Source organism: Otolemur garnettii, unplaced genomic scaffold, assembly GCF_000181295.1.
Source record: "Otolemur garnettii isolate 467f Iridium unplaced genomic scaffold, OtoGar3 scaffold00011, whole genome shotgun sequence".
NCBI lineage: Eukaryota > Metazoa > Chordata > Mammalia > Primates > Galagidae > Otolemur > Otolemur garnettii.
In genome coordinates, this window is record NW_003852406.1 from 1165779 (window position 1) to 1189952 (window position 24174).

Here is a 24174-nt window from a genome sequence, read left to right on the forward strand (position 1 = left end):
GGCAGGTTCAAACCTGGCCCCAGCCAAAAAAAAAAAAAAAAAAAATCAGGAATTCCTCCCAACCTGAATTGACTGATGTTAGAGGTGAACAAACTACTGTGTGTGCCAAAACCACCCAGTCTGATTTTATTAGTAAATATTCACTGAATATAGTCAGTCCCATTTATTTACATACTATCTATGAACTGCTTTCAAACTATTCTGGTGGAGCTGAATAACTGCAACAGAGATCATATAGCTTACAAAAGCTATGTAATTACTACCTGGCCATATACACATACACGTGAACACACACATAACTGCTGACCCTTGACTTTTCCTAAATTAATATAAGTCTCAGAATAATAAGATAGCAAAAAGTGGAATACTGTGTTTTTTTTAAACAAGAAAGACAAAAAGTCGAATTAGCTTGTATGTTATATCTACCCAAATTTTCTCAGCCAGACACATTTGATACATAGTAAAGAAAATTAAGAGAGCAAAAGTAAGTAATAGATCACAGAACAGCTACCAAGATGTAAATATTAGTATTTATATATATATGAACTCTAGCAAAGCCAGTAACAGAAATTAACAACCAATTCCAATTAGACTATCAATATATAAGCATGCAATAAATAAGCAACTTTCTAATGAAGTTCTTTTAATTGGTGTTTTAAGAAAAGAAGAAAAAGAGATACTAAACCAAATTTTCAATTACAACATTAAAAAAAGTTAAATATCCTCTTTTTTTTTAACTTCCCTCTAGTTCTGCTTCCCATAACGAATACATTTCTGAAAAATATTATACTGACATCAAATTTAACATAAGTATTAATAAATCAGGACCATTAACGTTAGAAAGACTCAAGTAGAAAACAGGTTTTGTTTTCCTAGAAATTTAAAGAAAGGTAGATCACTAAAGCACAACTTTAAAAATGTAAATATACATGTTAACACACTTACAGCTTAAAGATACCTATAAATAATTTGCTTAACTGACTACTTTTAAGGAAACATTTTCAGAAAAGAAAATGATTGGTCTCATGAGCATATATTAAGCAACAGCCCTAAAGAAATAAAAAGCAGACATCTTCAACTTCTATAAGAATACCAAATGGAGTGAGTTCTCATTGGAAGAATTTTCACTATTAAATATCTGTAATTAAAAATCTGTGCTACATGGGTTGCCCAAATTACCAACCTGATTCAAATATTTTGCTAGCTAAAAACTAAGTAAAATACATATTGGTTCTAAAATCTAAATGTGCCTATTTTATTTTTGTTCGGGGAGGAAGTATCTGTAAAGACTGGTTAATGAATCTGTAAAATTTGTAACTTGTAACGTCTGTTTATTACAGGAGAAACACTAGAAATTCCAGATACAGTAATGGGCCTTACTTTATTAGCAGCAGGAACAAGCATACCAGACACAATTTCAAGTGTGCTGGTTGCAAAGAAAGGTAAGAACTAGGTCACTCAAGCTGCAGTGCCCATTCTTCAATCCTGGGTGGATTCCAATGAGTAAAGGCAGCTTTCAAAATATTTACTTCCTTGGTAATGTACTTTGAAGAGGAAAAAAGTTACTCAAGAGGAAAAGTTTACTATTTAATAGATTAATTTCACTTAATCTAATCCCCAAATAGTCACCTGAAATGTGCATTACATAGTTAATTAACCATGTTAAATCTGAATGAAAAGCAACAAGCTACATACCTTATTGAAAAATGGTTTAATAAATAAAGATAATCATCATTAAATAAATGTTAAAACTTAAATACTAACCCAAGAGAAATTTTAAAATATAAATTCAATAAGACATCTGCTCGAATAACAATGTTCCAAAACCAACCAACAAGTATCCAGTGTTTTTCCTTATGAAGACTATTAATAAAATACAGTACTGGTATGCACATTTTAACAACATGCTTCTCTTTTGTAGGTAAAGGAGATATGGCTATGTCTAACATCGTGGGATCCAATGTGTTTGATATGCTATGTCTTGGTGTTCCGTGGTTTATTAAAACTGCATTTGTAAACGCATCAGCTCCTATAGAAGTGAACAGCAGAGGACTAACTTACATAACCATCTCTCTCAACATTTCAATTATATTTCTCTTCTTAGCAGTTCACTTCAATGGCTGGAAACTAGACAGAAAGTTAGGAATAGTATGCCTACTATTATATGTGGGGCTTGCTACATTATCAATTCTGTATGAACTTGGAATTATTGGAAGTAATAAAATAAGGGGTTGTGGAGGTTGATATTATTAATAGTGTTATGTGGAAAATGTGAATGTCAGGGAGGGAAACAGGAAATGTTTCTTCTTTTAAATAAAAAAAATCTTGAATTTCAGAATCTAAAACTTACTTACAGTAATTCTTTATCAGCAAAGAAGAGTAATTCAAAACCAACCAAAATTACATCCTAATTTGTCTGAGCCCTTTCTTCTCATGAGCAATTACATATCATAAAGTTTTGAAAAAATCACCTACATTTTACCTTATAATAAATTGATAAAAGCTGGAGAAACTAGAACAAATCTCACTATGCAGTACTGAAAACAACAAGAAAATGGCTTATCTCATTAAAAACAGTATAACCATTCATTTAAACTGAATGACCAGACTTGCTGTCTTTAAAAACCCAAACTTGAGATTAACAAAAAATCACAGTATATTTTTAACATTATACTGTTAAAAGCTGGTGGGAGTTTTAAAAGTACATTTTTACAGCTTTTGTAAGCATACAGTATTACTTAAAAAATGACTTCTACTAGGAGATTCAGCAAAACAGATGGAGGAATGTTCCAACCATGGTTTGAAATTATGCATTACGATCCAAGCGAACATCAATTTCTCTGCCACTGATTTTTATGCCATTCATTATTCTGCAAGCTTTTTCAGCTGATTCTGGGGAGTCAAATCTGACCGTTCCACAGCCTTTTGACTTTCCATTCTCCATTTTTATTTCTGCAAACATTACATGACCTATAAAAGAAAAGCCATAGAATTACTTTTCAGTTTAAATAGGTTCCATTTCACTATACAGGTTTAAAATTCCCCATGGCCAAGGAAGTGATAAATAATTTGGCTAAAAAAAAATTAATATTAATGACTTAAAATAATGAATCATATAAGCATTATTCTCATCATTTTATATATTGGATAGAATTCATAAAGTAACAAACAGATAAATATTAGAATATACAAAATTGGAATCAGGATAGATTTGCTTGGGATTTAATATATTTCATATTAAATCTTTAATTTTTAAAGTGGATTTTATAGCAGTTAATCAAGTTAGCACAAAATACAACCGTGCCCCATAATAAACTTACACATTTAAATAAAATTATTTTTTAAATTAAATGGTTGTTTACTGCCCAAGCCCCCAATCTCTCTTTTCCTTTCACCCTCAATTTGCTCCTTCACAAACTGCAAATAAGTGGAACTGCCCAGAAATCTCATTTCTATCAGGCCACAAAGAACCCTGCTAATTCTGCTTTCCACCACCGTGCCCAAGTCATTCATTCAATATCACAATTTGAACCCAAAGTCTAAGAATGGCACCAAGAGACAGCATAGATTATATCAATAAAGGTAATAGTAAAGTTAAATTAGCACAAAGGAGAAACTTCAGGGAGGAGGAGGAAAACCAGACAACTGTTTCGTGTACAGTTATTATCACTGCTAACTCTAGAGGCTAGTATTTAAAGTAAACCAATACCATTTATTAAAATATAAAGTGGCCATAAAAATCCATCATCTAAACACTTCTGAGAGCAAAAGGGGCAGTTAATCACTAATTACACATAAGTAACAGATGTAGAGTCAGACAATCCTCAGGCAAACTGGAATGCATAACCCAATCCAAAAAGGTCATAAATTTAAGGTGTGACTACTTACCATATTCTCCCCTCCCCCCTATGTATATGTCAAAACAAATCAAGTTAGAGAACTTCAAATATTATAGTGTCAGATCATTATAAGCTGATTTAGTCTGGCAACCAAATCGGATAGCCAGATATATTCAGTTCTATAAAGGGAGAGGAAAAAAGGAAGGGGAGGGCCTGCCAAAACATTGCATAATCTCTTTCCAGGCGATGGGATCAATTTTTATTATCAGTGCATAAGTATGTTTTTCCTGCTGAAATCCATGATTTCTTACCTACAATATCCTGGACTACTTTTCTACTTCTGTTTATACATCCACCTGCACAGGTGGATTTCTTTTTAAAACGAAATAGTAGTCAATAGCCCACCTACTAAACACTAATTAAATAGTAAATGTCAAACTGAGCCAAAAGCACAATCTTATTAACCAGGCGAGGCAGTCTTCACATATGTTCTGAAAGTTGTAAGACAGGCTAATCTCCAAAGAAAGTACACTATAATGGTTGAAGTAGATTCCAGTAATATTTAGCCTACCACCAAAATAAAATAAAACAAAAACCAGAGCAATAATACTTAATAAACATCATAAAACAGAAAATATATATTTTTTAACACTGAAGATAAATGTAAGCACAATTTTCAGAGTCCTCTTAGCATCTTGAATGCTGATACCTAAATAAAAGCAACTTGAATTAAAGAAGCCTACTGTGGTAAATGGCAGCACTTAATAGTGATTTTGAAAGGGACTATAATTATCAAGGGACTTTCGATTAAAAGTTTCTCCCTATTCTAATTTTACCTAAAAACATAGGGTTTTTCTTAAAATAAGTACCTCATTGTAGGTTTATTACCAATAAGTTTCACCCAAGAAGGAACTCTTCAAAGCTTTAAAGGAAAATATAAATATGTCACTATCTTTTACATAATCTCTCTCTCAATCTTTCAAAATAAGCTTCTCTTTATGTTTCTTTCTTAAATTATCTCCCTCAGTTTAGGAATCAGCACCCAGAACTCCAAATTCTTGACCTCATAATGATCTCAAAACTTTTCTAGCTGATTTGAACCTTCTTACAATTTGGACATTTGGACTATATACTATGTTGAAAATAGCCCATTGATGATTGTTTCATGGATAGACTACAACCAGAAAGAGTTTAAAGTTTTCTCAGTTTATTCCTAATCCTACAAAAATGCCAATTGATATATTTTCTAAAGATAAATAATTTAAGGGAAAAAACAGTTTCAAATAATTGATTAAAATCAGATGTGGATGACCTCATACTGAGGCATTCCTTAACTAACTTAAGTATCTACTGATTTGTATGATTCCATGAAAATAAGACTGCTATTTTACCAACAATAAAGGATAAAACAGCATACCATGAGAAATCAGTATCACAGAATAATCAAACATATTGATGTTACATATACTAGTAATAAAAATGACTTATTCTGCAGTAAGAAAAATCTTTCCAGTTTATTTAACCCAGTCTATTAACATATTATGGGGTACAATTTGGGAAATGCTGAAAATATAGACAAAATTAAAGCCTTTATAAATAAATAACTGGTTCAATAAAATCTACTGCCTAAGTGAGGCTGCAACATAACCACAGGAGACACAAGGAAAATCAGACATTCTACCATGAGAAGCAAAATTAAGATACATTGGACAAAACACAAAGTTTTGATGTTTCTTTCTTTATAAACAAAAGAAAGTAACTACCAATGAACGTTCTTCACAGATTACTATTTTACTATTACCAAACTATTTTTACTATTAAGTTACTCTAGAGTAAAGTCCATTCATCATGCTTGTAGCAGCAAGTACTTTGGTAAATAAAATCTACCAGAAAGCTCAGTTTCTCATGTAGTTAACAAGTATACTGATGTAGAAATACTACACAGTGGAAATCTGTGGAACAAAGTTATTTTTGTTTACACTGTTTACAGCAAGAATAACTGGGAATAGGCTTTCCTAGCACTGAAATTCTAAAATGTTATAATCTTGCATTATACTGAGCCAGAAGACCAGAATTCAGCTAAAGTATATAGACAACATGAGAGCAAGTTTGAAAAACTATGCCTATTTGACCCCATTAGCACAAGCTGAAGTAATGTGGGGTCCAACTTTGAACAGGTCATTTAATTTATTTTTACTCAGCCTTCCTGAAAATGGATGCCACTGAGGAATTACATAGGGTAGGATAAAAAGAGACCTCTCTTTTACTACAGGAAAGATATGGGTCTTATTAGCCTGGGGTCAAAAACATTACCTTTGGGGGATTATAGGAAGTAGAAGAAACTGGAAAATAACAGCTATATTCACTTATTTCTCATTTTGTTATATTTGGGAAGATCTAAAAACATTTTTCCTGAATTTATAAAGCCTGAGAAAATGTGGCATTGAGGGCAATGTAATCTATAATGTAACATTTTCTCAGCCTTTGCAATTGCTCCATCAAGGATATCTGATCACTAGAGACATTCTACAAGCAGGGAACTTGCCAGCAGGACCATTTACTGGCAGATATTGTTTAGGACAGATGCATGGAATACCACTAGACTCTTATTAAGAAGCAAGCAAGAAAATATACTTACTTCAGGCTTAGGGAAACAAACAAACAAACAAACTTGCCTTTATTGCCAAAGAGGTCATTACTGACTCACAGTAGGTTAAAAAGAAACATAGTATGGGATATACAGTGAAAAACTCAAAAGATTTATAAATAAACGATGTAATGTGGAAAAAATGGATGGTTTAGTTCCTATTAGCCAGATGATTTCCATAGATGTCAATAGCTGAACACTAAATTCTATGTTATCATAACTTATTTTATTTCCCATCAATGCAAATAAGATTAAAAATAGGGGAGATATATATTAAGGGATTATATAAGTATGATATTACCAGAATATAAAACCTAAAAGTCAGACGCTTATACAATATATTGAGAATAAAAATAAAATTCATATCTTGAGATATAACTATAAATTGATGAAAAAGGGATATAAGAATATAACTAAAAGAACAAAGTAAAAAATAGTTTAACCACTGTTTTATATGCCAAAAATACTGTACAAATTTTCCAGTGTAGATGTGGATGCTTTTTATTTTCAGAAAATGTCCTTCGGCTCGGCGCCTGTGGCTCAGCCGGCTAGGGCGCCAGCCACGTGCGCCTGGGGTGGCGGGTTCGAGTCCCCAGCCCGGACCCGCCAAACAACAATGACAGCTGCAACCGAAGAATGGCTGGGCGTTGTGGCGGGCGCCTGTGGTCCCGGCTACTTGGGAGGCGGAGGCAGGAGGCTCGCTTGAGCCCAGGAGTTGGAGGTTGCTGTGAGCTGTGGTGCCACAGCACTCTACCCAGGGGGACAGCTTGAGGCTCCGTCTCAAAAAAAAAGAAAATGTCCTTCAATTGCTGATAGCCTTCTATCAAAACAATGTCACTCCAAACAGAAGCTCACCAAAAGACTTCAAATTTGCTGCAAGCCTTGCTCATACCTAAAAGAAATCTACCTCAAATATTAAGATAATGAACAGTCAACTCAGCATTGCTCATGTTTTTATAGTCATTTCTTTTTCCTACTTTGCTCTTTATCCTTGCTAAGTTTCATTTTTACTTTTTATTTTTTTATTAAGTCATATACACATAGATCATGAATAATACATTTATGTGCATGTGGGGTTTTTTAATACAATTTGACGTGCTTACATCAAACTAATTAGTATAGCTTTTGCCTCACTTACTTGATTATCGTGTTAAGGACATTTATGACTTGTACCCTTGCAATATGCTCCATAGGTGTGGTCCTGCCATTTACTCTCCCTCTCAAACCTCTCCCCTCCCCTCCCTTCCCTTCCCTTCCCACTTTATTTCTCTCCTTCATCCTGGGCTATAGTTGTGATCTATCTTTCATAAGAAAGTGTGAGTAAATATAAGTTGGTTTCATAGAAGTACTGAGTACATTGGATACTTTTTCCTCCATTCTTGAGATACTTTACTCAGGAGAATATGTTCTAGGTCCCTCCATGTGAACATAAAAGAGGTAAAGTCTCCATTTTTAAAGGCTGCATAGTATTCCATGGTATACATATACCACAATTTCTTAATCCATTCATGGGTCAATAGTTACTTGGGCTTCTTCCATGACTTGGCTATTACAAATTGAGCTGCAATGAATAATATGGTGCAAATATCTTTTTTGCAAAGTGATTTTTGGTCTTTTGGATATACTCCTAGGAGAGGAATTGCAGGATCCAATGACAGGTCAATTTTTAGATCCCTGAGTATTCTCCAAACCTCTTTCCAAAAGCAACGTATTGGCTTGCATTCCCACCAGCAGTGGAGAAGTGTTCCCTTTTCTCCACATCCACCCCAACATCTGTAGTTTGGGGATTTTATTCTGTGGGCTACTCTTACTGGAGTTAGATGGTATCTCAAAGTGGTTTTGATTTGCCTCAGATGATTAAAGATGAAGAGCATTTTTTTCATGTGTCTATAGACTATGTGCCTATCTTCTTCAGAGAAGCCTCTGTTCAGGTCTCTTGCCCATAGTGAAATGGGATCACTTGTTATTTTCTTATTAATAAGTTTGAGTTCTCTGTAGATTCTGGTTATCAGACCTTTGTCAGAAATGTAACCTGCAAATATCCTCTCCCATTCTGAGGGGAGTCTACTTGCTTTACTTACTGTGTTGTTGACAGTGCAGAAGCTTTTTAGTTTGATCAGATCCCAGTAATGTATTTTTGGTATTGCCTCAATTGCCCGGGGTATCCTCCTCATAAAGTATTCTCCCAGGCCAATTTCTTCAAGTGTTTCCCCTGCACTCTCTCCAAGAACTTTTATGGTTTCATGTCTTAGGTTAAGTCTTTTATCCATTGAGAGTCAATCTTTGTTAGAGGTGAAAGGTGTGGGTCCAGTTTTAGTCTTCTACAAGTTGCCAGCCAATTCACCCGGCATCATTTGTTAAATAGGGAGTCTTTCCCCTAATTTAAGTTTTTGATAGGCTTATGGAAGATCAAATGATGCTAAGTGTCTGGATTTATCTCTTGGTTCTCAATTCTATTCCATACATCTACCTGTCTGTTTTCGTGCCAATACCATGCTATTTTGATCACTACAGATTTATAGTATAGTCCAACTTTCAGTCTTCGCAGATGATTATGATCACATACCTGGAAAACCCCAGGGACTCAACCACAAAACTCTTAGAAGTAATCAAGGACTACAGCAGCGTCTCAGGCTACAAAATCAATACTCACAAATCAATAGCATTCCTATATACCAACAATAGTCAAGCTGAAAAAAAAAGTCATGGATTCAATTCCCTTTAAGGTAGTGCCAAAGAAAATGATATATCTGGGAGTGTACCTAACAAAGGACGTGAAAGATCTGTATAAAGAGAACTATGAAACTCTGAGAAAAGAAATAGCTGAAGATGTTAACAAATGGAAAAACATACCATGCTCATGGTTGGGAAGAATCAACATTGTTAAAATGTCCATACTACCCAAAGCAATCTACCAATTTAATGCAATCCCCATTAAAGCACCTCTGTCATACTTTAAAGTTCTGGAAAACTAGTACTTCATTTTATATGGAAACAGAAAAAACCTCAAATAGCCAAGACGTTATTCAGAAATAAAAACAAATCAGATGGCATCACATTGTTACTTTTTAACATAGTGTCTTATCTCATTTGGAGATGCTTTTTTCAACGAAACTACATGAGCAGAGATTGTCTATACTTGCTGCCGCAACTCTTCATTTGATATATTTCACTAAGGCCCTGACAGGTTCTTTCCTCTGTAGTCTGGGATTCATGGACAGATGCTGCTTACACAATGTACAGATCTTCTTAATCCTACAAAGACAGCCAGTACCTTGACTTCACTATTTTGTATTATTTTAGTGACAACTGTTTACAAATTGACTTATTTTCAACAATTTTTAATTTAAAAAATGTAGTTTCTCTTCCTTCAATTTTAGGTTAGTGCAAAATAAAAGGACGATCAACAAAGGGAGCCAGAAGACCATCCTAGACAAATTCATTTTGTTTGTTCTTGAGGGCAGGGATATCTGAGTGTGTTCACCTTCATAATTCTAGTGCCTAGCAAACTGCCAAAAGTACAATATCTGTAGATTTAATGAACAAATAACTGAATAAAAGAACAAAGACCTACTCAAAACACTTAACTTACAAATTATTTCATAAACTGTTACTATATAGACAAAGACAATGAAAGGTGTATGATAAAGAGATGACAGTTCTTGCCCTCAAGAGCCTCCATCTGGGATGAAAGAAAATCTGAACAAATAATTACAATACATATAATAAAAACTAGTGTATGTACAGAAGCAAAGAAAGGTGGTAGGCTAAACAGGTGGCAGTTCTTGCCCTCAAGAGCTTCCATCTAGAATGGAAGGAAATATGAATAATTACAATATAATAAAAGCTACAATAGTATGTAAAAAGAACTGTAAGAACCAAGTAGATAACATTATCTCTGATAGTGGCCACAAAGGCTATTTTTGTGAGATAGCACTAAACCTATCCCCTTCATGACCTTAACAATATATTCCAAATATTCTAGGCAGGGTGTACCACTTTTAACCCTTCTTCATCATTATTTGCTATCCATGTACTTTACCATTGTGATTACATCTCTGGGATTCCAGAAAACAGCAAAAAAATACTATAAAAAATCTATTCCTTTGTCCTACTCACACTAATTCTCTCATTACCATAAAAGAAAAGTGAGAACTTTATCAGTTAAGATATTTTATAACAAAATATGTAAAAAGGCTCTCTTTGAAAAGTAATAAATCACCTAATCTTCTACAGACTTAAGAAACACATTAAGGTTGTAGAGGCAGTACCATTATAGATAAGAGCAGTTTATAAAAGAATTAGAAGTGCACTCAAAATGTACCTATGTCTAAGGCATTAATGGTAGTGGGTTCTATACCACCAGCTAAGTCAGGTGATAAGCATATGCAGAATGGGCCTCACTTAAGTGGCAAACCAATAGGGGTGGGTCAGGGACATACAAAAACAAACCATCCCTCACCCCACCCAACCTACTCCCCAATGAAGGCATTGGTCTTCAACTGTATTATCTGCGTATCACATATCAACTGGATGTCTGCATCTCTGGTGGTCATGCTGCCAATCCACTGTACTACACTATAAACAAGGAAGTAAACATGCCCACATACCATTTATTAATATTTCCCATAAGAAAGAACTTTATAATACAAATGATGATATGGCAACTCTTTAAAAATGAGCTAATAAAACAAGCCCCTGTTTATAAGAGACAATGACAAGTTATACCCTAAACCCTATTATTCAGTAGCAATTTGCACTGCTTTGTTAGAAGATAGCAAAATAATACATTTAGTTGAAATAGAACTAGACCTGGTACACCATCCAGACTACTCAGGAATAAACGTCTGGACAGGCAGAGATCTCAAGAGTGTCTAAAAGTTTAAAACCAATGTTCCTCCATAATCGCTATCAACATATCTGCAGTCATTGGCATACTTACCACACTGACTGAATTTCTCTTTTAGTTTCTGCCAAGTCAAGTCAAAAGGCAGCTAGAATGAAAAGAGGTATTAGTAATATATATACAAGAAAAAAAAGAATTTTATTTATCCTTTACATTTATTTGCTTACATTTCTGACAAATATCTGGTTGCCTTTGGAGCCTATTCTGTCTCTCATTCCGCTTCCCATTGGACCCGATAAAAATCCTCGATCCATATCGATGCTCCTTTCCAGTATAGCTCCTATACCCGGTCCCATTCTATCAAAGCTGGAACTCATCCGGTCCAGTCCTATCCCCATGCCTCCAGTCACACTGTTCATGCCACCCATTCCACCACCTGGATTTTCAAGAAGGGAAGGGAGGATTTGGGATTTTTTTGTGTTTTGGTTTCAAAAACATAAGGAAAAGAAGAAGAAAGAGAAGGAAGAAGGGAAAGAAGAGTCATTTTTCAGGAAAAAAGGAGCGAAAATTCATTTTATACAATTAAATATTTACAAACAAAATCATTTCATATAGACAATTTTGTCATACAGACAAGGAAGAGCATTCGCTTTGGTGTATATTTGGTTAGCTGAGAAATATAATTCTAGCCACTATATAAGTTATATACTGCTATAAAATCATATTCTGAATATAAAACACATCATATAAATTACAACCAGTGCTATACCAAATACTGTAACCATTAACATTAGAGTAGTTTTTAATCCTTATTTTTTATTTTCCAGTAATATCAAGCATAATAATTGCTAAAACAAAGATATATGGAAATAAAGTCAAATTACTGCACATGTTGCCTCATCACACTCTGCTGCATGTAAATGCTCCTTTCCTAGCTTGTCTTTTACCTCAGTATCTTCACCTCTGTTTCCCATTTTTTGTTTTCATAGCTTTTCAGTTTTAAAATATAAGATCATGACAAAATGTAACTTTTAATCTCAATTATTACCTAGAACTTGTCATGGTAACTACAAAAAAACAGTACCACTCCCATTCAGCAGAGCTTGAGAATTTCACTTCTAATTCCTACCTACATCATTTTCATATACTAACTCCATTTCCAGTCCCCTTCAATTATTCCAATTTTACTCATTCTCAAAACTTAACATTTTTCTTGTTTCTAATATCCCCATACAAAGAAATCCTAAAAATTAACATCACCCTCAGATTGGCTTTCTGTGAATAACAAATATGAAATTAGGGAAACAGAAGTATTAACACTGAGATAAAAGAAGACAGAGAAGTTAGGATTAACAGGAAAATGGCCAAAGCTAGAAGATGATGAAAAAAGGAATAAAATGAGAAGCAAGATGCACTGGAAGCAGATCTCTCCAGCTGATAGGATTTTAGTGTTTACGCTTAGCTTATATTCTTGTTTGAGAATTTTATCAATTAAAGGAATTCAAAATGGGAGGCTGAAGTGGAAGGAATGCTTAAGGCCAGGAGTTAAAGACCAGCGTGAGCAAAAACAAGATGCTGTCTCTAAAAAAAAAAAAAAAAGAAAGAAAGAAAGAAAGAAAAGAAAAGAAAAAAGAAAAATTGGCCATGCACCTGTAACCCCAGCTACTCAGGAGGCTGAGGCAGGAGGACTGATTGAACTCAAGAGTTTGAGGTTGCAGTGAGCTATGCACTCTAGCCCAAGTGACAGAGCAAGACTCTGTCTCAAAAAATAAAGAATGAAAGCTAATAAAGTAAGGGGAGCTCACAGAGATATGGCCCATTAATGAACAGAGGTTAAAAGAAAAAAAATAAGCCATGTGTTAAGGCTTAATGTAAGGCCTACAGTGTGATAGTAGAAACAGATAGATGGGAGATGTAGTGTTCTCCAGTGTTGCAACTATCCTTGATTTTCTTCACTTAAAAGGTTTTAAGAGGAAAGGAAGTAAGCACCTCTTTCAACTTTAGCTGTCAACCTCAGGGATCTCTAAAAGTGTTATATTTATAATTAACAGAAGACACAAGATGTTCACAGATAAAATGAGCTAGACACTAATATCTATTACAGAAATTAAGCAAGGAAACAAAGTTTGTGCTAAAGCAAAAGTTGTTCTGACACATGATCAGAGAACTTTCCAGATTCCTTAATTAGAAGGAAGGTTCATGGCTTGGCTTCTTAACACATACTCTGGTGTTAGAGATATCAAAGAAACAAAATTCAAATAGTTAATTTAGAAATTTCAGACAATGATCAAACAGAAAAGCTTAGCTTAATAACTATCAAAGTTTCTCAAGTTATGACAAGACATATTAACATATGAACAAGGTACTACTATAACTACAATAACTACTCTTGCAAAGATTTTGCAAGCACTCAAACATTACTGAATAAATTCTAGTAAAATTTAAACCTACTTATTCCAGATCCTACTGGACCCATGTTAGAAGCTCCTATTCTTCCTGCAAACCCTCCAATCATTGCACTGCCTAAACAAGGATGGAAAGATAATATACTAATTAATTTAAATAACCATACTTTAAAATTTCCAAGGCACTATGCTCTCAGAAGATGTACAATAACTAAAAAGTATAAATTCTTCTGAAAATCAGATTCAAATATGTAAAATACTGAAAAAACATCAAGTACATTAAAATCCCTAAACTGTTTTCTTCAGGTAATACCTTGCATGAAACATTATAAATTTCTGATTTTCCATTAAAAAAGGAGAACAAAGGAGAAGTATACAACCAACCCTACCAAGTCTACCAAAGGAATCTCCAAAGCCTCGATTTATTCCAATATCACCACGTCCAAACTCTCGCTCCATGCTACTAGTCATTGCGCCACGGTATAGCTCTGAAAAGATTGTGCAACAAATTAACCCATTTTCAAGTATGTCAGTGCATGGTAAAACACTAAGGAACATACACCTAAACCTCACTGAAAAGACAGCATTAAGTCGCTAAGACAAAAGTCTGTACTTTACCCAGTTTACTTTATGCCACATAAGCCATCCCCATTCCCACCATGCCTATGCTTATCCGTTAGTGCCCACAGGTCTTCTGAAGACATCTATGGCACCCATTCAAAACTAAACACAGCATACATATCCCACTTTGTACATTCACCTACCTCCCATTCGGCCAACTCCTCCAAATCCACCCATGCTATTCATTGCCTCCAGACCACCAAACCCAATTCCTATGGAATAAAGATTAATTCTGAGATCTGTCAGTTATATAACAGAAAGGCACATATTGCAAATGTTCTGTCTCAATAACAAGCTTTTCCGCCACCCTTCCTGTGTAGCTACTTCTTCAAACATCACCTACCCGTAAGTATATAATAAGCTTTATTCTGCTAGCAGCCTGAGAACATGAGTGAAGAATAAAATATGACTTTTTACTTTGAATTCTCAACAGTTTCCAGTTTATTAAAAATGGTGATGGGTAGGTACATACAAAAAACAAATGCTTATACATACCTCCTCCGATTCTATTCATTCCTCCAAAACCTGGACCATCCATTCCCATACCTCAAATAAAATACACAGTACACACTTTGAGTAAATTTTATTTTTAGGATTAAAGAATGATGTAAGGCATGATAGCAAAATAGATACCACTGGTCTAGCCACAAGGAGACACTAGAAAAGGAGGATAGAGGAAAACGATTTAAAGTACTGTATGATGGCAGGTATCTAATCATGAGTCCTTAAAAAAGTTTCTTTGAATATTTATTAGAAAAGAAACCAAAATTCACTGGTCACACCTACAACATTCAGTTAAAGATTACCTAGGACTAGGTAACTCTGTTTCAGAACAGACACAGAAAGACCACTACAGATTTAGAGATTAGGCCCAGATCGTTAACATGGCAGTTAAGAGAATTGTAAAAAATGTAAATTATATAAATAGTACATGTTTAGGTGGGCAAAGGGGATGAGAGTCTAAGGGTAAGGGAGAAAAATTATTTGGATCAGAATGATTTCCATAACCACCCTCATAATTTAAAGTGTGACTACAGCATCTTAACAGTAATAGGAATCTAACAGCATTTATTAGTCTATCAATTAAAAAAAACAGTAATTCTCAAAATGTGATCTGGGGACCCTGGAGAACTCAACAAGTCAAAACTATTTCAGTTATCAAATCCTACTTTGACCTCCACTGTTTTACTCTCACTCTCCCATGAATATAAGGCTTATATATAACACCACAACAAACTGGTAACAGTACGGCTTTCTTGTGTTACCATACCGAACATCAAAGAGACATGGAAACAGGTACCCACTCTTCTCACTAACTTTTTTGCACTGAAAAATACAGTTCATTTTATTAAAAACTATATTTATGTTAACACATAATGGGTTTATTATTGGTATTTTTAAACAAGTATGTAATCTACATTTCTAAGATTTCATTTATAATCCAGTAAATACTGGTAAATATAACCATATAAACAAAAGTTCTTGGTCCTCAACAAATTTTAAGAGTATAAAAAAGTCCTGAAACCAGAAAGTTTAAAAACCAATCTCTAAAAATAAACTATGACTTAGTCCAGGTGAACAGCCAAATAGCTACCTGAAAAGCTACCTTCTCAACTAGGCACACAAATTTAAGTTGCCTGTGATATGGTAGCATTTCAGCCATTTCATAAATATTCTATGTCCATGATATAGTCCCCTTCTGCCTTAAAGACATTTCAAAAGCCTTGTGGATAAAAGACTAGTTAAACATGTCTGGCCCCAGGGGAGCCCTCCTGACTTGTGCCTAGCTGCTCTTCCAGTTTCATTCTTTCTTCATACTGAAGTGACACCCAAAATATCTAACTATAAAATAGAGTTCTTTAAACATTACTACAGACTAGTTAAATGTAAACTTCATCACCTAACAAATATATCATTTAAAAAGAAATAAGAAAGAATACTCACCACTTGGACCTAAATTTCCCATCACACCACCTATATTCAACTGGCTGGCACTAATAGGCTGTCCACCTGGACCAAGTCCCATTCCAATGCCTCCAAGACCGCCTAAAACACAAAAAAGAAATTAAATAATGTCTTTTGCAGCAACTTGGATGGAAATGGAACCATTATCCTAAGTGAAGTAAAGCAGAAATGGAAAACTAAATATGCACGTTCTCATTTATAAGCAGGAGCTAAGCTACCGGTCCACAGTGGCACACATAGTGGTACAATGGACACTGGAGACTCGGAAAGAGGGAGGACGGGAAGAAAGTAAAGGAAGAAAAAACACCTACTGGGTACAATGTATACTGTTTGGTGATGGGTACACTGAAAACCAAGACATCAGCACTATACAATTCATCCATGTAACCAAAAACCACTTGTACCCTCCACAAATCGAAAATTTTTTAAAGGGAAAAAAAAAAAGAAAGTTAGCAAGATCCATATATGGCTAACCAACTGGCACTAAAATTTCAAAAAAAGCTATAATAGTATCTCTAAAATTTAAAAAAAAAGATAAAATAGTGTCTCTAAAATTTTGCAAATTTGCCAATAAGAGCACTGGTTCTTGCTTTCCTTTTAGAAAGCAGCACATTGAAGCCTGTCTAAATTACCTTTTATTAAGGAGAAGTGTTCTATGAAATAGCTCTATTTATATCTCACTCAAATACTGAAATGCCAAGAGGGTTTTCTATAATTACACTTTATAAAGGAAAATATATCTGAAAATGAATATAGTGCCCAGATTTTTACAACTACTTAAAATCTAAGAATTACTTTTAAGATGATTCAATTAAACTAATAAGCCAACAACTACAAAAATATAACATTGAACAAAACAGATGTTTTATTACCCAGTTTTCTCACTGACATGTGTAACTTATATTTATGTGGCACTTTAAGTGTGTACACATCTACCCATAGATAAGGAAATTTTTGAGACTTCAAGTGACTTCAACAATGCCAGTTAGCTATGCGATTAAGCTGAGAGTAGAATTTAAGTCTTCTTCCTCCAAATCTAGCATGCTTTTTACTATTCTTAAAATAATTAAGTTCTATTTTATGTCTATAATTAGAATAATATGTATTTAATTAAATTAATTATATTAGTTGGAAAGACTCTAAAAAGTCTAATTTTGACGTGTTTAAACACATCAAAACGAATTAACATATATATAGATGGGGATTATTTTAGTCCACTAAATCTAAGTATGGTTTTAATGTTCTTGCTACATTAGTAATTAACGGGCCTTAGAAAACCATATGCTATATTTAATTTTAAAAATTAGAGCATGTTTATAACACAGAGCATGTTGTATTAAATGTAGAGATCAACATGAAACAAATGCCTTTTTTCCCCACACAATTCCTTAAAATGGTCTACCTGGAAACAATACCATATCTGACCATCTGACCCTCAACCACACACTGATATGTACAAGAAGCACCCATGACTTGAAGCCGGGAAAAAAAAAAATCAAAGTGGATTTTGAAAATCTTGTTTCTACTAAAAAGAATATAAGAAGCATAGGGAATGAGCCTCCCACTTGCCCCATTATAATCTGAACAAAGGAAAGGAGGAAGGGAAGGAGAGAGGAAAAAATTATTGAGGGGAAGAGGTTATAATGATTAAATAAAACAAACTGATTCTATATATCAATATAGAAGAGTATATAAAAACATAAACCTCGTCTCAAACTCCTCATCTATAAAATAAGGGAGGCTGGGCCAGATCATCTGGATGGCTCCTTGTGGTTCTCACTTTCCAGGACAGAACTATGCTATATCTGTGTAGTCCTGTTTGGTAACACTACTTACTTAGTAGCTAGTGTGACTAAGGAACTGAATTTTTCAATTTTACTTAATTAAAAATCAAATAGCCATATGTGGTTCGTGGCTAGTATACTGGACAGAACAGGTCTAGGATTCTAGAACAAAAGCTTTGGTCTGTTCGGTCTGTTTGTCAAGATGAACACATTCTAGAAAAGTTTTGTACACAGATGGAAATAAAGAAAGATAAAAAAAAAAAAAAAAACATAAACCTCAAGAAGAATAGATGTAATATAAATGTGTGACCATAACACGGTAGTTTCTTTTTTAACCTAAACAAATAGAAGAGCATAAATAGTGAGAAAGTAAATTGGAAGCTCCCACATAAAGCCAGGACCTTGAAAAATGACACCCTGACTGATCAGGCCAAAGTGGGGAAGAAGAGAAGAACTGCCCTATGAAGGGAAAAACAGCAATAGTCAAAGACATATAGCCGACAAATTTTTAGAAACTGAATTCTCAGATTATGAAAGCCAAATAAATAGTAATTTACACCCATACCATGGGAAAACTGAATACCAAAACCAAAGATCTTAAAATTAGCTAAATAAAGAACACAGATTACCGACAAAGAAACAGCAATTCAGCAGACAGCAGACTTAACAGCAACAATGAAAACAGAAAACTAGGATATTTTTAATGTGCTGAGAGAAAATAACTATCAATCTTAAACTATATAACAAGTAACACTATCTTTGAAGACATTTATAGACAAATGAAAATTGAGAGAAGTTACAACAGATGCTCATTAAAAGAGTTTCTAAAATAAATACTTAAAAGAAATTAGTGCCAGCATATATAAAAGTACAGGAATGACAACAAACAAAATGAATGATAAATAATAATAATGTCTAATTCATGAGATGCTGGAAAAAAGCAATATGGAACTGAAATATTGAGCAATAACAACATAATTCAGCAGGAAAATGATTAGAAGCATTTGAAGTTAATAGTGATATTAACTTCATACAGACATAACAGACAGAAGAGCAACTAAAAAAGAAGAAAAATTTTTGTAAAACAGAAAAATAAAACACAAAATAAAATAATGGAAATTAATCCAAATGAATCAATAAATGACATAAACTCTTTGATTTCATGGTTAAGTCTCTCAAATTAATTTTTTAAATGTCTTACGTCAGCTATAATACTATAAGGGACACATGTAAAGCAGTTAAAAAATAAAGAAATAGGAAAACTATTACACAAATACTAAATAAAGCTGTTATACTTACATTAATATTAGACAAAAGACCTAAAGGTAATTACTAGAATTGAGATCATTCTATAATGATAAAATACCTGATTCACTAAGAAAATATATCAATTTAGGCTTGGCGCCCGTAGCACAGTAGTGGCGGGTTTGAACCTGGTCCAGGCCAGCTAAACAACTGCAACAAAAAAATAGCCAGGCATTGTGGCAAGCGCCCGTAGTCCCAGCTACTTACGAGACTGAGGCAAAAGAACCAACTAAGCCCAAGAGTTTGAAGTTGCTGTGAGCTGTGACACCACAGCACTCTACCCAGGGCAACACAGAGAGACACTGTCTCAAAAAAAAAAAAAGAAAAGACAATACAAGACATCAATTTAATCTTGGGTATATCTACTAAATTAGCTTCAAAATATTTAAGCATTATAAAAAAATAAGAAAGAACAAACAAATCCTCAATTCTTTGTTTTCTGTTTGTTTTTGTTTGTTTCGACACGGGGTTCTCTTTGTTACCTAGGCTAGAGTGCAGTTATAATCACAGTTTACTGCAACCTCAAACTCCTGGGCTCTAGCAATCCACATGCTCAGACTCCCAAGTAGATGGGACTATAGGTATGTACCCATGATGCCTGGCTAATTTTTCTTTCTTTCTTTCTTTCTTTCTTTTTTATAAAGACAGGGTCATCTATGTTCCTCAGGCTGGTCTTGAATTCTTGGCCTAAATCAGTCCTCCTACCTCAGCCTTCCAAAGGACTAAGGTTACAAGTTTGAGCTACCATACCCGGCCCAAATCCATCCCTCTAAAAGAAGATTTTACCAGCCATGTATCTCAATAATTGATGGCACAAGTGAACAAAATTACTGGTAAGGATGTAAGACAATTTAAATAATTAACAAACTTGATTCAATGGACACATACAGAACACTGCACTCACCAATCACACCTGGAACACTCACGTGTATAAAAATGTGCCACAGGGTAGGCCATTACAATACAAGTCCAAATTAATTCCAAAGAATCACAATTCTATACACTACACATTTGCTGACCACAATGAAGTCAGAAATAATTTTTAAAAAAAAAACCTCATGCATTTGGAAATTCAATAATTGTATTTCCAAATAATATATGGCTCAGTAAGAAATCATAATGGTATTTTTTAAATACTTTAAAAACTGAACCATAATAAAAATACTCCATAACAAAACCTGTACACACTGGCTAACTTTATAGGCATAACTGTTTACCTTTGAAAAGAGAGGTTGCTTAAGGAATAAGGATTCAATTTAAGGAGTTAAGACAAAAACAAGAGACTAAACCCAAAGAAATAGAAAGAAAAAAAATTATAAAGCTAAAAGGAGAAACTGAAGATAAAATAGTATTCAGTTATTTGAAAACACTAACAAAACTGACAAATCTCTAGAAAACTGACCAAAAAATTATAAACTTTCAGACTTTAAAAGACAGAACTATAGGTGCACCAGAAATTTAAGAGATAACTTTATGCCAATAAATTTGAAAATAAACAAAAATAGCAAAGTTGTTAGAAAACTTAAAATTACTAGAACTGACTCAAAGAGCAAGAGAAGGAAATATGATTAATCAGTAGTGAAAAATCTTCCCTAAAACATTATATGAAGGCCAGTTTTACACACAATTTTTAGCAAATATTGAGAACAGATCATTCCAACAAAAGAACAAATACTCCTCAATTCAGACTCCCCAACTCAAAACTGTTTCTAATAACTAAAAATTATAATAACCTAAAAAAGTAGCAAAATGTATAAAATATGGTTATAAACAAGTAAAATGAAGAAACTAGAGCTGTATCTGTAAACATAAATGAATCTCAAAAACAATTTTAAACAGACAGCAAGTAATAATATATAAATAAATATGACATCACTCATACCAAATTCTAAATACAATTCTGTATGTTTATGATTTATAAATGTATATTCAAATTATAAAAACCTAAATGATAAGCACTGCATTCATAAGCTATTTTGTCTGGGTAAAGTATGTATTGAAAGGTGACTACAGGAAAAGGGAAATCTCCATTTTACATGTGAAGTTTTATTTAAAGAAAAGATATGAACAACAAATATGACATATGATAGCTAAAGAATAATTTTGTCTATATACTTCAAGTATTTTATGATAAAAAACTTTAACAACCATAGAAGGTGTAGTGAAATAGTAAGACAATAGCTATTATTTCCTGAGAGCTTACATTATTCCAGAAAGGTTCTCAGGGCTTTACATACATTAACTCATGCTAATTCTATGAAGTAGATACTGTTATCCCCATTTCTCAAATGAGACATTAAGAGACTGATACCAAGCACATTACACTGTTATTTTATAATCCTTTGGAAAACAATTTGATAAAACTAATCAGATAGTATTAATGTACACTGCTATGATTTAATAGAAAAAAAAAAGAAATTGGTGAACTTAAAAAAAAAAAAAAAACTAATCAGTGGACATACCCTGAGAACTGTAAATCTACTTCATAATATCTATCTTAAGAAAATAACCAAAACATACCAAAGATTTTATATGCATTACTCTGTTGGTTATGAAAATAAATAAAAATTAAAATACACAAAGCAGAACAGTGAAATACTTTGTGGAACATCTGTGTAACAGATTATTATACTACCAATAAAAAATATCTGGGAAGAATTTTCTTTTTTTTTTTTTTTGAGACAGTCTTACTACATTGTCCTTGGTAGAGCGCCGTAGCATCACAGTTCACAGCAACCTCAAACTTTTGGGCTTAAGCTATTCTCTTGCCTCAACCTCCCAAGTAACTGGGACTATAGGTGCCCACCACAATCCCCAGCTATTTTTTGGTTGCAGTTGTCATTGTTGTTTAGCAAGCCCAGGCCAGGCTCAAACCTGCCAGCCCTGGTGTATGTGGCTGGTGCCCTACTCACTGAGCCACAGGCACTGAGCCGATCTGGGAAGAATTTTCAACATGGAAAAATGTTTATACTCTAATATTAAATCATAAAAAATTCAAAGTTATTTATTTGATAGTTCCCACCTACATTTAAAAAATATACATAGAAAGAAAGACTAGAAGAAAATATATAAAAATGTTACAAAGGGGGTTATGTGTAGGTGATGGAAGTATTGAGGAATTTTTTCCTTTACATGCATGAACTTACCAAATATTTTAGAACATATTTTTTATATAGTCAGGGGAAAGTACCAAAAAGAAAAATGGCATATAACATTTATCTTCTCAGTCTTCCTAATCAATAGCATGAAACTATCTCCACAATTACAAACTAATCCCAAACCATGAGCAATTTAGGATGCAGGCACAACAATAAAAAGTTTTAACATATCATAAAACTAAAAAAAAATGGTCTGTGTTGTTTCTAATAATAGCTTTTACTTACGTGGCAGCTGTGGTGTTTTACTATCATGTGAACGGTATTCTTCATGAGGAACAGATTTGTCATCCTAATTACAAAAAAATTTATTATATGGTTAGCACATTAGCAAAAAGAACGGTAATGCAGAGGAGAGCAGATAAAATATTTGAAGTGGTTGAAGCGCTGATGTGATATATAGCAACTCACCATTTTCACATGCATAGGTCTATCAAATAAAAACTGTCCATTGAACATAGCTGTTGGCTCAGTCAAGGAAAGACTGTTAACTATAAACTTATACTTGAACACAAACTAATTTTTAATAATCTTAAAGTCTAACTATCTCTAATATTTTTAATTAACATCTTTAATATGTTTTGGTATTAGCTACTTCTATATACTCAAAAAAACTTTAGTTCTTTGCTTTATAGTTTTATTGCATACATAAAATAAATTCCTTTAATTCAATCACTGAAAAAAGAAAATTAACAGTGTTTTATTTAAAACAATTGCATTAATGTATAATGCATTACATAACTGTCAAAAGCATGCTATACATATGATCGGTTGTGATACGAAGAAAGTAGAAAAATAACTCCATACCAGCCTTGTACAGTACGGCTGATTCAAGTTTTAAGAATGACTTTAGTACTTGGACATGGTAAAGGTTTTATATGCTGGAGACTAAAGTCTAACATATTCCTAAGCCAGCCAACTGTCTACACACACAAGACAATATCAACCATCTTCAACTTCATAAATAATGCTAAAACGTAAATTAGGATACAAATTGCTTGAACTGCTTCAATTGCTTGCTCGAAAGTGACAGTGCCCATTCCTCTGCTCTTGCCATCTTTGTCTTCTTTAATATCTGCCCGCTTTACAGTTCCAGCTATGCTGAACACTTCTTTTAGCTTCTTCCAACCAACTTTGAAGTCAAGCTTAACATAAAATCATATGAAGTTACAGACCTCATAAATCCCTCTCCCCACTTATAAATACAAAATAATCTTTTCTTAACCCTCACAACTATAAATAACTATAATTTTTGTTCAATAATATATCAATAATTTTCAAATAAGCATCTTTACTTGTTTAAAATCAGCTAAGCTACATCTATTAAGTGGTTCCTCATCCTTATAATTTTTGTAATTTCCAAAATCATCTCAAGTGCTTAAACCTGTTTTATACATTTGAAACTTGCATACCTATTTTTACCAAGAGAAATTAAGATCTTGAAAAGTGTTAATTTCACGGACTTTCAAAAGTTTAGAACACATGACAAACCAACTATGATATGCACATTTGCAAATATCAAGTCTACAATAAGGAAATCCATTTACTAATGTGCACCAAAATACATATTATTAAAGTAAATAAATGTGTATAAATTCTACAGTTCT

At 33.5% G+C, this 24174-nt stretch overlaps 2 protein-coding genes across 4 annotated transcripts in view; one reads left to right on the forward strand and one right to left on the reverse strand.

The window, feature by feature from the left end:
- The window catches only part of SLC24A5 (solute carrier family 24 member 5), a 17694-nt gene extending 15404 nt beyond the window's left edge, over positions 1-2290 (forward strand). The window contains exons 8-9 of one of the 2 annotated variants that reach the window (XM_003784333.1): positions 1341-1442; positions 1922-2290. In XM_003784333.1, the coding sequence (XP_003784381.1) occupies positions 1341-1442; positions 1922-2244 (425 nt within the window). In that variant the 3' untranslated portion in view covers positions 2245-2290. The remainder of the gene's footprint in view (positions 1-1340; positions 1443-1921) is intronic. The other variant, XM_003784334.1, reaches the window with a different exon arrangement.
- Positions 2291-2551: 261 nt separating this feature from the next.
- The window catches only part of MYEF2 (myelin expression factor 2), a 40760-nt gene continuing 19137 nt past the window's right edge, over positions 2552-24174 (reverse strand). Inside the window, exons 7-17 of one of the 2 annotated variants that reach the window (XM_003784330.3) lie at positions 23559-23712; positions 22979-23028; positions 22796-22859; positions 16303-16404; positions 14854-14904; positions 14502-14570; positions 14127-14225; positions 13784-13855; positions 11560-11768; positions 11429-11480; positions 2552-2970 (exon numbers count right to left, since the gene is read on the reverse strand). In XM_003784330.3, the coding sequence (XP_003784378.2) occupies positions 2807-2970; positions 11429-11480; positions 11560-11768; positions 13784-13855; positions 14127-14225; positions 14502-14570; positions 14854-14904; positions 16303-16404; positions 22796-22859; positions 22979-23028; positions 23559-23712 (1086 nt within the window). In that variant the 3' untranslated portion in view covers positions 2552-2806. The remainder of the gene's footprint in view (positions 2971-11428; positions 11481-11559; positions 11769-13783; positions 13856-14126; positions 14226-14501; positions 14571-14853; positions 14905-16302; positions 16405-22795; positions 22860-22978; positions 23029-23558; positions 23713-24174) is intronic. The other variant, XM_003784331.2, reaches the window with a different exon arrangement.